We start from the raw sequence: 14,025 nt of genomic DNA, 5'->3' as shown, positions 1-14,025 counted from the left end.
ATAACATAATAAAAACACATATTTAGAATACACAAACGCCAGCCTGCCTAAACAACTGAATTGTTGATAGGCCTTAAATATATAGTGAATTGAGTTCTGGAAATACACAAAGTGAAACCATTACACAAAAAAATCACCAAAGTGCAGAAAATATGTGACAATTTTTATTGGTTTATGTTTACACATGTGATAGTCCCCCAAGTCCCAGAGCTGAAACCAGACCCGAAACAAATCCTACTGGCGGTAGGTAAATAAGTGAAAGTGATCACTTAAAAAATATTTGTATCCAAGGCAAAAAAAACTTGTGACAGTCCTAATAATCCTTTGGATAGATAGCAAATAGTGAACATTAACACTCGTAGTGGTGTAATCTGAAAAACGTCCTGTTGAAATCCAAATCCAAAAGGGGTGTCTTGCTATGTTCACCTTCACCAAAAAAACAAATAACACCCAAACGTGCTCAAAGTAAGATGGCATCTTACCAGAGAGCAATGCCCCTTTTAATTAAAAAAGAGGGCAATTTTTGCTTGTAGTACAATATGTTACTGGCATGGATGGATATAGATGGTGCGGATGGACTCGAACCCCTGCCTCACTAATAGGCTCAGATCAGGATATGAAAAGGAAGGTACACAGCAAATGGTGCAATCCTGTTTAATAAGTTAAAAACAATATACAAATAAAAGCCAAATGGCTGCTTACATTCTAGGGTGCCAAGTGACCTGGCACTGAGGCTGGATGGCGATCTCGTAAGTGGCAATGAAGCCACGAGTGGAGGTATCCTGGCGTGCGTTCCACCTGTAATGGCGGAGAGCCAACGGGACCGGAGGTTACGTTTGGTGCAAGACCTAGTGACGCCTCAATTGGCTACAAGAAAATGGCTGATCTGCATTTTTCCCATTCACTATATAAAGACACTTCCGACGTCCAGAATGTATCTCGGATGAAGTCATGTGACAGTGACGATACGCGTCAGACACTAGGACACTGGAAGTGACGTTTGCACAGTGTGAGCTCGCTGCTTGTTTCTGATATACACTACATTACTGTTTTGATTTGAAAATAAAGATTATACAAAAAAAAAAAAGACAAAAATAGTATGACTTCACAACAAAGCCACAACAATCAGGGAAGGAGGAAAGGGTAAGAGGTCAGGAGGGGAACAGAGAACAAACACAAATGGGGGGGAAAGGGCAGAGTACTGAGGGGAGGGAGAGGCACCAGGGGACATGTTTAGTATAGCCCAAGCATAGACAACCATCACATTTCGCAGGGGAGAGCCGCAATGTGCGGATGACAGGGCACCCCACCCATCTCGGCCCGACCTGGACGTTCAGTCCACGTGGCCAGGCCTCTCTCCTAAACTAGAGGGGGGCAGGGCAGCCAGCCACAGCACATACAACTCCCCCGCGCATTAACCACTTGCCGCCCGCCAATGACATATTGACGTCGGCAAAGTGGTTGTAGAATCCTGACCGGACGTCATATGACGTCCTCAGGATTCTGAGCTGCTGCGCGCCCCCGGGGGCGCACATCGCGGCGATCGTTGTTGCGGGGTGTCAGTCTGACACCCCGCAACACCGATCTCGGTAAAGAGTCTCTCATGGAGACTCTTTACCACGTGATCAGCCGTGTCCAACCACGGCTGATCACGATGTAAACAGGAAGAGCCGTTGACTGCTCTTCCTCACTCGCGTCTGACAGACGCGAGTAGAGGAGAGCCGAACGGCTTCTCTCCTGACAGGGGGGGGTTCGCGCTGATTGTTTATTTATTGTTTATTGTTTATTGTCCACACTGGACCACCAGGAAAGCCCACCCTGGACCACCAGGGAAGGGCAAACTGAAAAAAATGCCCCCCCCCCAAAAAAAAAAGTCCCAAAAAATAAATAAAAAAAGTCTGATAAAAATAAATAAAAGATGCCAATCAGTGCCCACAAATGGGCACTGACTGGCAACATAGGTGCCGCCCCACAGTGTCCATCAGTGCCACCCCACAGTGTCCATCAGTGCCCATCCATGCCCAGTGCCCATCTGTGCCACCCATAAGTATCCATCAGTGCCACCCATGAGTGCCCATCTGTGCCGCCCGTGTGTGCCCATCAGTGCCGCCTATGTGTTCCCATCAGTGCCGCCTATGTGTGCCCATCAGTGCCGCATACCAGCGCCGCCAATCAGTGCCACCTTATCTGTGCCCATCAGTACTACCTCATCGATGTCCATCAGTGCCATCTCATCAGTGCCGCCATATCAGTGCCCGTAATTGAAAGAGAAAACTTACTTATTTACAAAAAAATTAACAGAAAAAAATAAAAGCGTATTTTTTTTCCCAAATTTTTAGTCTTTTTTTTTAGTTGTTGCGCAAAAAAAAAAAACGCAGAGGTGATCAAATACCACCAAAAGAAAGCTCTATTTGTGGGGAAAAAAGGACGCCAATTTTGTTTGGGTACAATGTAGCATGACCGCGCAATTGCCATTCAAAGTGCGACAGTGCTGAAAGCTGAAAATTGGCTTGGGCAGGAAGGTGCGTATGTGCCCTGTATGGAAGTGGTTAAGCATGGAGTACCCAGAGCGGTTAAAAACCAGAGGACCGTCTAGGTAACCCAAAAACAAAAAGAGAAACCTAAGGCTCCCAGGTGTCCCAGAAGGGGAAACTAGTTAAAACCAAACAGATACATAAACAACAATGAGAAATAAGGGGGTTGAAAACAAGAGAAATGGGGTCAGAAAAGGAACAGAGGAAAAAAGGAGAGAAGAAGGGAAGATGGATTAAGGAAGAGAAGCATGTGAATCAGCCCTCAACGAGATCATCTGCACGGTGACTCACTATGAAGTGGAGCTTGTGGTATTAGATTGGCGGTGCGTCTGAACAAGTCTCTCAAAGGAAGGGTCTGCCAAGGCTAGCAGTGCAACGTCCAGGCTAGAAGAAATCATAACGGTGTCATAGCACATGGACTCTCCACTCGGCCCAAACAAGATCACATTTTTTGCGGGTGCCTCTACAGTCAGCCAACCACCTCTCAGCCTCCATGATCTCCCCCACCTTCCCCAACCAATCTTGCTCGCTTGGAATACGCAAGCTCTTCCAGTGTATCGGAATGAGCCGTTTTGCTGCGTTGAGGAGGTGGGGGAGAGCACTTCGCTTATAACGAGATAAGGACATTGGGGGGACGTGGAGCAGAAAATGTTTGGGCTGGGCCGGATATATTTTTGCTAACCAAGTCCCAGAACGTCTGCAGCACTCGGCACTCCCACCAAATGTGGAGAAATGTGCCCTTCTGTACACATCCCCTCCAACACCCATCGGAGGCCGTGGGAAAGATTCTGGCTAAGGTGGTAGGAACCCGGTACCACCTCGACATCAGTTTGTAGTTGTTCTCTTGGGTCTTAGAGTCTACCGAGCTCGAGTGTGTCAAGCAGTATTGATGATTTAGCTGTTCCCCGGTGAAGTTGGACTGGAGATCCCTCTCCCATTCCTTAATAAAGAAGGGTGTGAGGCTAGGTGTCGCCTTCTCTAGCAGTTTATAAAGTGCCGAAATCATGTTGGGCAACGCGTCTTCAGACGCCCACATGCTTTCAAATTCTGTCAGAGTACTCCTAATTCGTGCTTGTTTATGACATTTCCTGACAAAAGATTCTAATTGTCGGTGTCTCCAGAAGTCAAAAGGGAAGCTACCATATCGTCCTCTCAGGGCATCTAGTGACATCAATGATCCCCCCTCCACGAATCCTGCCAGACTAACAGTTCCGTCACCCACCCAAGTCCCAAGGGCGGCTTTCATCTCTCCAGGAGAGAACCACGGGTAACCACACACAGGTCCCAGCGGAGATGTCCGCGGTGCCAGGGCTAGGCGGCTATTTATTCAGGCCCACAATGTCAGTGAGTGTATTGTCAATGAAGAGACCCAGTCAGAGAGCCCCCTGTCTTCCGGGGGAACCCAAGGTGCATAAGATAAGTCCCGTCCAGCCATCGTCTTTTCCAGAGGTACCCACAACTTAAAAGATGTGTGAAACTTCCAGTTCAGTATACGTTGTAGTATTGTGGTATGTTAGGGATGCCCAGTCCCCCCTTCAGCTTGGACCTTTGCAGTGTCGCCATGGCGAGCCGGAGTCTCCTGCCTCCCTACACAAATTTAACAAAAAGGCTGCGAAGGTTTGAATAAAAGCATTTCGGCAGGCGCATCGGTACCATTTGCAGGAGGAAGAGGATACGGGGCAAAACCGTCATTTTTAAGATGTTCGTCCTACCCACCCAGGTGAACTGGGCCTTGTCCCATGTCTGAAAGTACTGAGTGATTTTCTTCAGTAGGGGGACATAGTAGTGTGTAATATAAAGAGTCTAGTCGATTCGTAAGCTGGACACGAATGGGAAGAAGTCCCTTAGTGAAGTTGCGAAGGTTTGGGGGATCGTAATCGGCAATATCTCCGATTTTGCGTAATTTATTCTAAAGTTGGAGACCTCTCCGTACGTCTTCAGTTCTTGCATCAGGTTTGGCAACGAGATAAGAGGATCAACGACAAGTATATCGTCTGCATAAGCGGAGAGTTTGTGTTCGAGGGAGCCCGCAAGCACCCCCCTGATGCTCCGATTCGCCCTGACCCTCTGCAGCAACGGTTCTAAGACCAGAGCAAACAGAAGGGGCAAAAGCGGGCACCCCTGCCTCGTGCCATTCTGGATAGGAAACGTTGCAGAGAGGCCCCCATTTACCTTCACCCGGGCAGTAGGAAACTCGTATAGTGTGGAAATCTAGCGCAACATGTGTGGGCCTAAACCGGTGCCCCTGAGCACAGCGTCAAGAAAATTCCAATCCTCGCGATCCAAATCCTTCACCGCGTCGGTAGACAAAATCAGGTAAGGAGGCATTCGATCGCGCGTGTGCGCCCAGTGCACAAGCTGGATGGCCCTATTTGAGTTGTCCCTAGCTTCCCGTCCTATGAAACTAGTTTGGTCCGCATTCACTAAATCAGGGAGGAGATGTTTTAAGCGATTTGCGAGAATTTTAGAAAAGATCTTGAGATCCGTATTTAAAAGGGAAATGGGACGATAACTCTGCGATTGAGTGGGGTCCTTACCATCTTTTGGGAGAACAGTGATATGCGCCAGCGAGGACTCTTGGGGGAGGCGTCCAGTGGTCGCCAGGGAGTTAAGGAGAGCGCAAAAGGGGGTCTGTAGCCTATCAAAAATGTTTAAATAATAAGCCTTAGTGAAGCCATCAGGCCCAGGGCTTTTGCCAGAGGGCAAAGACTTAATGGTGGCCAGAAGTTCTACCGAAGTAATAGATCGTTCCAGGTCCGCTACCTGTTCTGAGGATAGGGTGGGGAGCCCAATCGAGGAGAGATACTCTGCAATTCGTGCCTGCTTGAGGGCCACGTCTGCCGGAGAGGAGGCGGAGTCCAAATCGTACAAGGCCGCGTAGTAGTCGCGAAACATGGACGCAATTTTCGAGGTATGTTGAGCAGGCTCCCCCGATGGGGAGTGCAACTTATGCACGTGTGCCAAGTCTTTTTTTGCGGAGAGCGCGAGCCAGCAGCCTGCCGCACTTGTTGCCATGCTCGTAGTAAGTGTGGGCCATATATCGTAGCTTGCGGTTAATTTTACGATCCAACGATTTTGAAAAAAGCTGCCTGAGCTCGCATACACGGCGAAGCTCATCAGGATCGGACATGCGTTTATGTTTGAGCTCGGCATTCTGTAACGCCTGCAGCACTCTCCGGAAATCCGCCTGCCTCTCCTCATTAAGCTTGGCTCCCATGGCAATAAAGACGCCACGAACCACAGCTTTGTGGCCCTCCCAAAGAGTTCCTCCACTAACCTCCCCGTTGGCGTTTTCTGCGAAATAGTGCATCAAAGCCTCTTGTATTCCCGCCACTACACCAGTGTCGTCTAGTAGATTTTCGTTTAGTTTCCAGGACCGCGCCTTGGCAAGGGCACATGATAATGAAAAAGCAAGGGTCACCGGAGCGTGGTCCGAAATGGTAATTTGTTCTATGGTCGCCCCTAGCAATAAGTCAAGGAGTGTCCTGGTCTACTAGTTATAGGTCAATTCTGGTATATACCTTGTGCACACCAGAAAAATAGCTATAGTCTTTCTCAGAGGCATGAAGAGCTCTCCAACAGTCCACCAGCGTGTGTTCCTGAAGGGTCTTCCTAAAATGCCGCAAAAAGACGCGGGAGTGGGAAGATTTCTTTTCGGAAGTATCTAACAGAGGATCAGGGCTAATATTGAAGTCCCCTCCCAGGACAAGCCTGCCCCCCCTGAAGTCTAACTGAGCGAGGACCTGGTCAATAAATGTGAGTTGCTGCGTGTTGGGAGCGTACAATGTGGCAAAGGTGTATTTTTGCCCCATAATATTGCCCTTCAAGAACACGTAGCGACCCTGAGGGTCCGCCCTGTGTTCGGAGGGTTGAAACTGACAATGTCTGTGGACCGCGATAGCCGTACCCCTAGATTTAGGCCTAGGGGAGTTGCTAAGGTACCATTGAGAAAACAAATGGGTAGGTAGTTTTGGAAGTGAGGCATCAGTAAAGTGAGTCTCCTGTAGGAAGATCACTTGGGGCCCCCAGTCTTTTCAGTTCTAACCAGAGCCTATTCCGCTTATTGGGGGAGCAAAGCCCACGTACATTATATGACACTACCTTAATCGTAGCCATAAGGTGGAGGGGAGAACCATCTCTAGACGCACCCATCTTCTCAATTAACACCGGCAGGAGCTGATCCACATACTAGACACAGAGGAGAAAGGCAAAGAGGGAGAGGAAAAGAAGGGGAAGAGAGAAGACAAAAAACATTAACACAATAAATAAACATTTCGGGTCCACAGGAGCCCCAAAGGCCATAAGTGGTGGTACCCCATCCTGTTTGCCCGGCTCATGCAGCCCCCCCTCAGAGGGGAGCCACCTAAGTGAGCAAAGTGCCCGTATCCGGGCAATCACCCATAATGGGTAGTCCTATGTGGGAGACGTGATCGGACATGGGAAGTCAGGAAGTTCCTGCTCCCCACAAAAGGTAGAAGCGGCAAATGTCCGTGGATGAAACATATGGAATTAGCACGGCGGTGGGGCCCTGGAAAAGCCAGGGCGCAACATACATATCAGCAAAGGACGTAGTCCAGGAACAGCCCTAGCCTATGTGTCCATAGCTGTTAGTGCCATTATGCGGCCAAGAGGGGGGAAAAAAAGCAAAAACAAGGCTCAAAAGGTCTAGGTATAAGAAAAAAGAAGCTGAACAGACAAGGCCCACGTTGCAAAGTCTGCTCAGCAATAGGGTTGGAATCGCCACAGTCTGTTAGCGGACAGGTTGCTGACTGAGGCCCGTCCCTGGAAAGGTCGTAGTCCCTAGGAGTCATCAGTCCCCGGCTGGGGCCGCTTGTCCCACCGCGGCAGAAGAGGAACGTTTGCGGTTCCGGGAGTCCCGTCTCGAACGGACCTGCTGCCAGGGCTGGGGTGCTTGTAGCCATGAGATATCCGTGGATAGCCTCCAGTCTGGGAAATCAACTGGCTCCAGTTTCAGCAGTGATGGGAACCGCGGAAGGTCATCCTTATTGCGTAAGATTTGCCGTCCCTGTCGGCATGGAGACAAAAGGGGAACCCCCACCTATAGGTGATGCCCGCAGCGCGCAGGGATTCCAGCAGGGGGGACAATGCTCTACGCTGCATCAGAGTATGGCGTGACAAGTCCTGGTAGAAGAATAAGCGGGCCCCATCAAAGTAAAAAAAAGGACGCTTGCGCATATGTTGCATGATCTGATCTTTGACTGTATAGCGGTGGAGCTTGCAAATTATGTCCTGCGGGTTATCTGCATCCTGTGAGGGCGGTCTGAGGGCCCTGTGAGCCCTATCAATCTCCACCCTCTCAGTAGAGGGGAGACCTAACCGCTCCTTAAAAATGCCTTGTAGCGTAGGCACTATGTCTTTGGCTCCTGTTGCCTCCGGTAACCCCCTTATGCGAATATTGGACCTGCGAATGTGGTTCTCCTAATCATCTAATTGTGAGATTAGGGCCTCTATATGATGATCTTGAGCAGCACACTTGTCCCTAAGCTGAGTTATTACAGGCAGGACATCTTCCACAGTCTGCTCCAAAGTCTCAAGCCTATTGCCAAGCTGAGTGGTGTCATTTTTCAGCTCCTCAATGTCCTGCTTAAAGGCCTTCTCAACTCTCATAGCAAAGCGATCTAGATCTTCTCTTGTTGGAAGGGACAGGATGTGCTGCCTTAAGTCTGCATCCCCCATCATACCAGACACATCTGAGCCCACACCGCGGGAGGCTGAGGAGCCAGGGGATTCAGGGGGGGGGGGGGTAACATCCCTTACCGGTTGCAGTGTCTGTATAGGCGATCCTCCGGGTGCGGCGGTGAAGGAGGTTTCGCAGAACTCTGCACAGCGGCGTCCTTTCCCGGCCGCCATCTTGGATGCCCCGCCACGCGGCTGTGATCCGCCACCGAAATAAGAGCCTATGGAGCCGGTACTTCGTTCTAATGGGGCTCCGTTTCTGGAGGAGGTCCTCCGGAACCGGGACATACCACTTTGGTCTGTGTGTGCGGTAAGGATCCACCGGATCGAGCTGATTTAGCTGTGAGATGTGAGGAACTCCAGAAATGTGCCTCCTCACTCGGCCATATCCAAGCCACGCCCCTCTACGTTACTGTTTTAAATGTGAGTACCCTGTTTGTTATGTTTTAAACACTTAGCAGTTTATTCAAACATATTACACTAGAGAGCCTCCTCTGTTTTCTCTACCCTGCCTGGTGACACACTTTGGAGCTGTCTTACCTTGCTGACCACCCAGCCTGGAAGGAAGCCTTAACCTCCTAGGCGCCACACTACTGGAAGGACGAATAGGAGTTCTCCCCAAGTGATTCCATTGGTTTTATTGAATGCTGCTCACCTTGCAGCCGTAAGGTAATTTGCTAGCACACCTTCGGGTGTCACCATACACTGAAGATTCACCAACAAGTCCCCTTGCCACCTGCTGATGTCATTTAGCACCCAGCACTTCAATCACATTACTTGCACTTTGCAATTTCTTTTGATTAAATTGCATTACCTCTTGGACTGAGTCGGAGTTGCACCATTTACACTTTGTAACAATTGGACAATCTTGCGGTTCCATCTACCATTCATATGATGTGTTTTTACTTACATTATACAGTCACCTATTTGTATGTATTTGCACTCTTATTTATTTCACTGTTTTATTCATCCATCATTGTTGTATATCTATTATGTCCAGTCATTCATTTTGATTGGAGCGTAGCACCATCCTGCGATTTCCTCTGCGACTGCATATATTATCTTTACGTTGTGATTTTTATTTATGCACCTTATCTGCACTGTTTGCACATTCATTCAGTACACCTTTTGGATGCACCTTATCTTGGCATTTTTATAGCGATTTTTATCTTTCAGTCAGTCTATTTGCATATTTGCACATTAATTTATCAATTATACTATTTTGGTTATTTATACATTTTACCAATTACACCATTCTATGCTATTGGAGCGCAACACCATCTCTTGATTTTTTCCAACACTTACTGCCTTATTGTCGCAACACTCGCTCTATTGCAGTGATGGCGAACCTTGACACCCCAGATGTTTTGGATCTACATTTCCCATAATGCTCCACTACACTGCAGATTGTTTGTGCATCGTGGGAAATGTAATTCCAAAACATCTGGGGTGCCATGGTTTGCCATCACTGCTCTACTGTATCAGGACTATTGAAACAAGGCAGGATTACTGAAACCTCTCCCTCTTCTCCCCTCTATAACATAAAGGGTGGGCTCTGTGTACTTTTTAGAATAATTTAACTGATAAGAATTCAGCACAGTTTGAAAGCAGAGGATTTTATCAGCTCACAAGATTTCTGGCAGAATCAACAGGTACTTTTCACACTTATCAATTTAGATTTAGCAAAATGCTTTCAATGGTATATTTTATCAAATTAAATCGAAACAAATACAAAGTCCATTGTTAGGGTTTATATACTCCCTTTTTAAAGTGGAACTGAACGCTGTGCAAAAAAGCATGCAACTAGTCCTTAGTATTTCCTGTGGTTCCCATGATATTTCCTCATTACTGACTTGCCATGCCTTGTTCTGCATTGTTTTGTGTCTGTGGAGGCAGCCACCTTGGTGAATGCTGAGCTTTGCTTCAGAGCCTTCAGCAAGCAGAACAGTGGGTAGCACAATAGTGATATCACGTAATCTCAGTCTATATTTCCTGAGATTAGCAGTCAGAGGCAGTAGTGCCATGAATTTCACAATGCAGATATACAGCTATGAGGCTGTAGGCACACTTGCATACCAGGAAGTGGACTGCTATTTTTCAGGGGAAATTCAAGTGTTTGGATAATCAGATTTGTGTGCTATACTTAAGGAAGCTGGGACCAGATTGTGTATGATTAAAGTAAGGTTTATTAATATATATGTGAACAGTGAACCATAACTATAATACGGCGCCCACTCGGTCGTGTCCATTTATTCACTTAGCTCTGTTTGTTAATGAACTACTATCCTCAACATCCTTTTCGGCTGCAGGCTTGTAGTTCTCAATGAACTACCACAGCGCTGTTGTAGTTCATTGATTCTTCCTGTCAGATTGGATCTGCTTGCCCGTACAGGCACACAGATACAATGACAAATCTCCAGGAGACCTGCATGGGATCAGCAATCTGCTGATGCAATCCTTTACAGACTACAAATAAATAAATGCACTTTATTTTATTTATTTTTACCTGCAAAAAAATGTAATTTAAAGGGTCACTAAAGGAAAAAAAATGTTTTAGCTGAAATGACGGTTTACAGGGTATATAGACATAATGGTTAACTGATTCCCTTTAAAAATGATTAAAAATAGATAAACAATCATATAATGTACCTACAGTTTTTAGTTTAGTTTTTGCTGTTGTTTCCTGGTTCTCTGATGTACAGACACAAAGAGCCAATAGAGGACAGTGATGCTTTGTAAAACGAAACTGGATTGGTGCTGACACACAGTAATCACACCTCCTTGATTAGTCACCACAGTGAGAAATCTCCCAGTACTGTGGTTATCAGGAAACAGACAACCAGGAAGTGTCCAGAACAGAGAGGAATTACAGCAACATCAAAGCAAAAACGAACAATGAGGACATAAAACCAAGACTGCAGTTAAGGTAAAGGAAGCTATTTAGCTAAAAAAAAAATTCCTTTAGTGACCCTTTAACTTATACTTTTAGAAATGATTGGGGTTGGCTTTTTTTTTTCTGTTGCAATAATACTTTATAGCAGCTACCGTAAGGGGACACTTTATGAATTTTAGCTGTAATATTCTATTAGATCTGTCTTCGAATCTGTCTTTATGATCCTGTCTAGCTTATGCCGCGTACACACGATCGGATTTTCTGTCGGAAAAACCATGGATGGTTTTTCCGACGGAATTCCGTTCAAGCTTGGCTTGCATACACACGGTCACAAGTTCTCTGATCTTTCGTCCGTCAAGAACACGGTAACGTACAACACTACGACGAGCCAAGTTCAATGCTTCCGAGCATGAGTCGGAATTTTGCACTTCGGAATTGCTACAGACGATCAGATTGTCCGATAAGAATTTTTTCCCGTCGGAAAATTTGAGAACCAGCTCTCAATCTTTTTTTGGCGGAAATTCTGACAGCAAAAGTCAGATTGAGCCTACACACGGTCGGAATTTCTGTTCAAAAGCTCACATCGGACTTTTGCTGTCAGAATTTCCGATCGTGTGTACAGAGCACACGTTTCACCTTTTTTAACCACTTAACAACCGAGGACGTCCATTTACGTCCTCGACTTTGTGCGGTGATATCTGAATGATGCCTGCAGCTACAGGCATCATTCAGATATCACCGTCTTCAGCCACCGATTCTGTGCACGATTAAAGCGGCCGTTCCGCCGTTGGATCGTTCTTGTAGGCAGCGGGAGGGGACGTCCCACCGCCATCCGGTGCTTCTCCGGGCTCTCCCGTGCCATCGGGGGCCCAGAGAACGAATCGGCCAGCGCTGGCTGGGAAGCATAGAGATGGCTGGTGACCAGATGCAGGCCCGGGTGCGACGTTATGACGTCACGCCTGGGTACCCGGAAGTAAACAAAGCCGCAATCACGGCTGTCGGCATGAGATTTTTTTTTTTTTAAAATGCCCCTGTCCCCGGTAGCTTGCGCTCAGAAGCGAACACGCATGCAAGTTTTGCCCACATATGTAAACGCTGTTCAAACCCCACATGTGAGGTATCGTTGTGTGCGTTAGAGCGAGAGCAACAATTCTAGCACTAGATCTCCTCTAACTCAAATAGTAACCTGTAAAAAGCGTCGCCTATGGAGATTTTTAAGTACCGAAGTTTGGCGCCATTCCATGATTGTGCGCAATTTTAAAGCGTGACATGTTGGGTATCTATTTACTCGGCGTAACATCATCTTTCACATTATACAAAAGAATTGGGCTAACTTTGTTTTTTAATTCATGAAATTGTTTTTTTTTTGCCCCAAAAAAAGGCGTTTGAAAAATTATTGCGCAAATACCGTGCGAGAAAAAGTTGCAATGACCGCCATTTTATTCCCTAGGGTGTCTGCTAAAAAATATATATAATGTTTGGGGGTTCTGATTAATTTTCTAGCAAAAAATTTTGATTTTTTACATGGAGAGAAGTGCCAAAATAGGCCCGGTGGTTAAGTTGCATTAGTGAAAAAAATTTACTTTTGCACAATATTCAAATTTTTCGAGTTTTATCTGTATCTAAACATCTCCCCATATGTGTATGCGGCATGTGTTAAGCCATATACCTCTATGGAAGCGTGCATTCATGAATTCATACAAATATGCTTTTAACAAATAACTTTTTTAACACTACGACGAGCCGATAAAATGAAGTTCAATGCTTCAGAGCATGCATCAATGCATTGTTTCCGAGCATGTGTTGGAATTGCTACAGACGATGAGATTTTCCGATAGGAATTTTTTCTGTCTGAAAATGTGAGAACCAGCTCTCCATCTTTTGTTGGCGGAAATTCCGACAGCAAAAGTCCGATGGAGCATACACACGGTCGGAATTTCTGTTCAAAATCTCACATCGGACTTTTGCTGTCGGAATTTCTGATCATGTGTACAGGGCATTAGCCTTGCTGTGTGACAGAATTAATACATGACCCTCAATATTTTTCACGATAGTGGCCTTATAAAGATAAAAGTGCTAGGGATGTCGTCATGATCCCTGCTTTACTATCTACTAAAGCACAAATTCCTAATTTGCAGCTGCAATATTTACATATTGATATGCTTGTTCAAGATCAGGGTTTCAACAAATGGTGAAGAAAGGATAAGGATGGCAGCCACAGAGCATGCAGTTTCCATATTTCAATTGTGACCCGTTCCTTTTTATCAAATTTGCCTCATTTGGATCAGTAACTACTTTTTTATTTTTCCTTTAACAGAAAGAAATGACATCGAAGATGTGTCATTAAGATGTGAATGACCTTTTCTCTCACCTGATATTGCCACTTATGTTGCCTTTGGAGCCCGTCGAGAACCGCAGTTCTATATTTCTGCAAGGAGAGGGTCACACTGGATAAGACTATTGCCGTTTTATTAATAGATGTCTATATAGGATATTTTTAATCTATTTTTTGATGTGCACTCCTAGATTTTATTTTTTTAACTTTGTATTTCAGATTTTCCTTTTGATGCTGAACTGTACTCACTTCCACCTGTGATATTTTAGGGTCTGCATTGTGTGAATTACATCTCAGGTTTCTTTGTCACTTTTTTATACATTTTACTTCTTTTCTAGCATGTTCACTGCCGTTCATACCCAACATGTAACTTTACATGTGTTTTTTTTAATTCATGTATTCACTAATTTACAACTATAAAGAGAGCATTTTTGCATTGCTTTGTTTACAATAAATTTTTTAAAAAGAAACCGGTATTTCCGGCAAAACTTCTGTTTGATTTGTCAAATTATGTGCATCACTTTACTCCTATTCAGCTACTATTACACTCTGCTACGCTCAAGAAA

The 14,025-nt window shown here is 45.8% G+C and overlaps 1 protein-coding gene across 2 annotated transcripts in view; it reads left to right on the top strand.

The window, feature by feature from the left end:
* The window catches only part of MOB3A (MOB kinase activator 3A), an 81,180-nt gene extending 67,229 nt beyond the window's left edge, over positions 1–13,951 (top strand). For both annotated transcript variants that reach the window (XM_040322581.1, XM_040322582.1), the window contains exon 4: positions 13,442–13,951. In XM_040322581.1, the coding sequence (XP_040178515.1) occupies positions 13,442–13,471 (30 nt within the window). In that variant the 3' untranslated portion in view covers positions 13,472–13,951. The remainder of the gene's footprint in view (positions 1–13,441) is intronic.
* The last annotated feature ends 74 nt before the right edge of the window (positions 13,952–14,025 follow it).

Source organism: Rana temporaria, chromosome 1, assembly GCF_905171775.1.
Source record: "Rana temporaria chromosome 1, aRanTem1.1, whole genome shotgun sequence".
NCBI lineage: Eukaryota > Metazoa > Chordata > Amphibia > Anura > Ranidae > Rana > Rana temporaria.
Note: the sequence above shows the minus strand (reverse complement) of the source record. Positions and strands in the feature narration are given on the sequence as shown.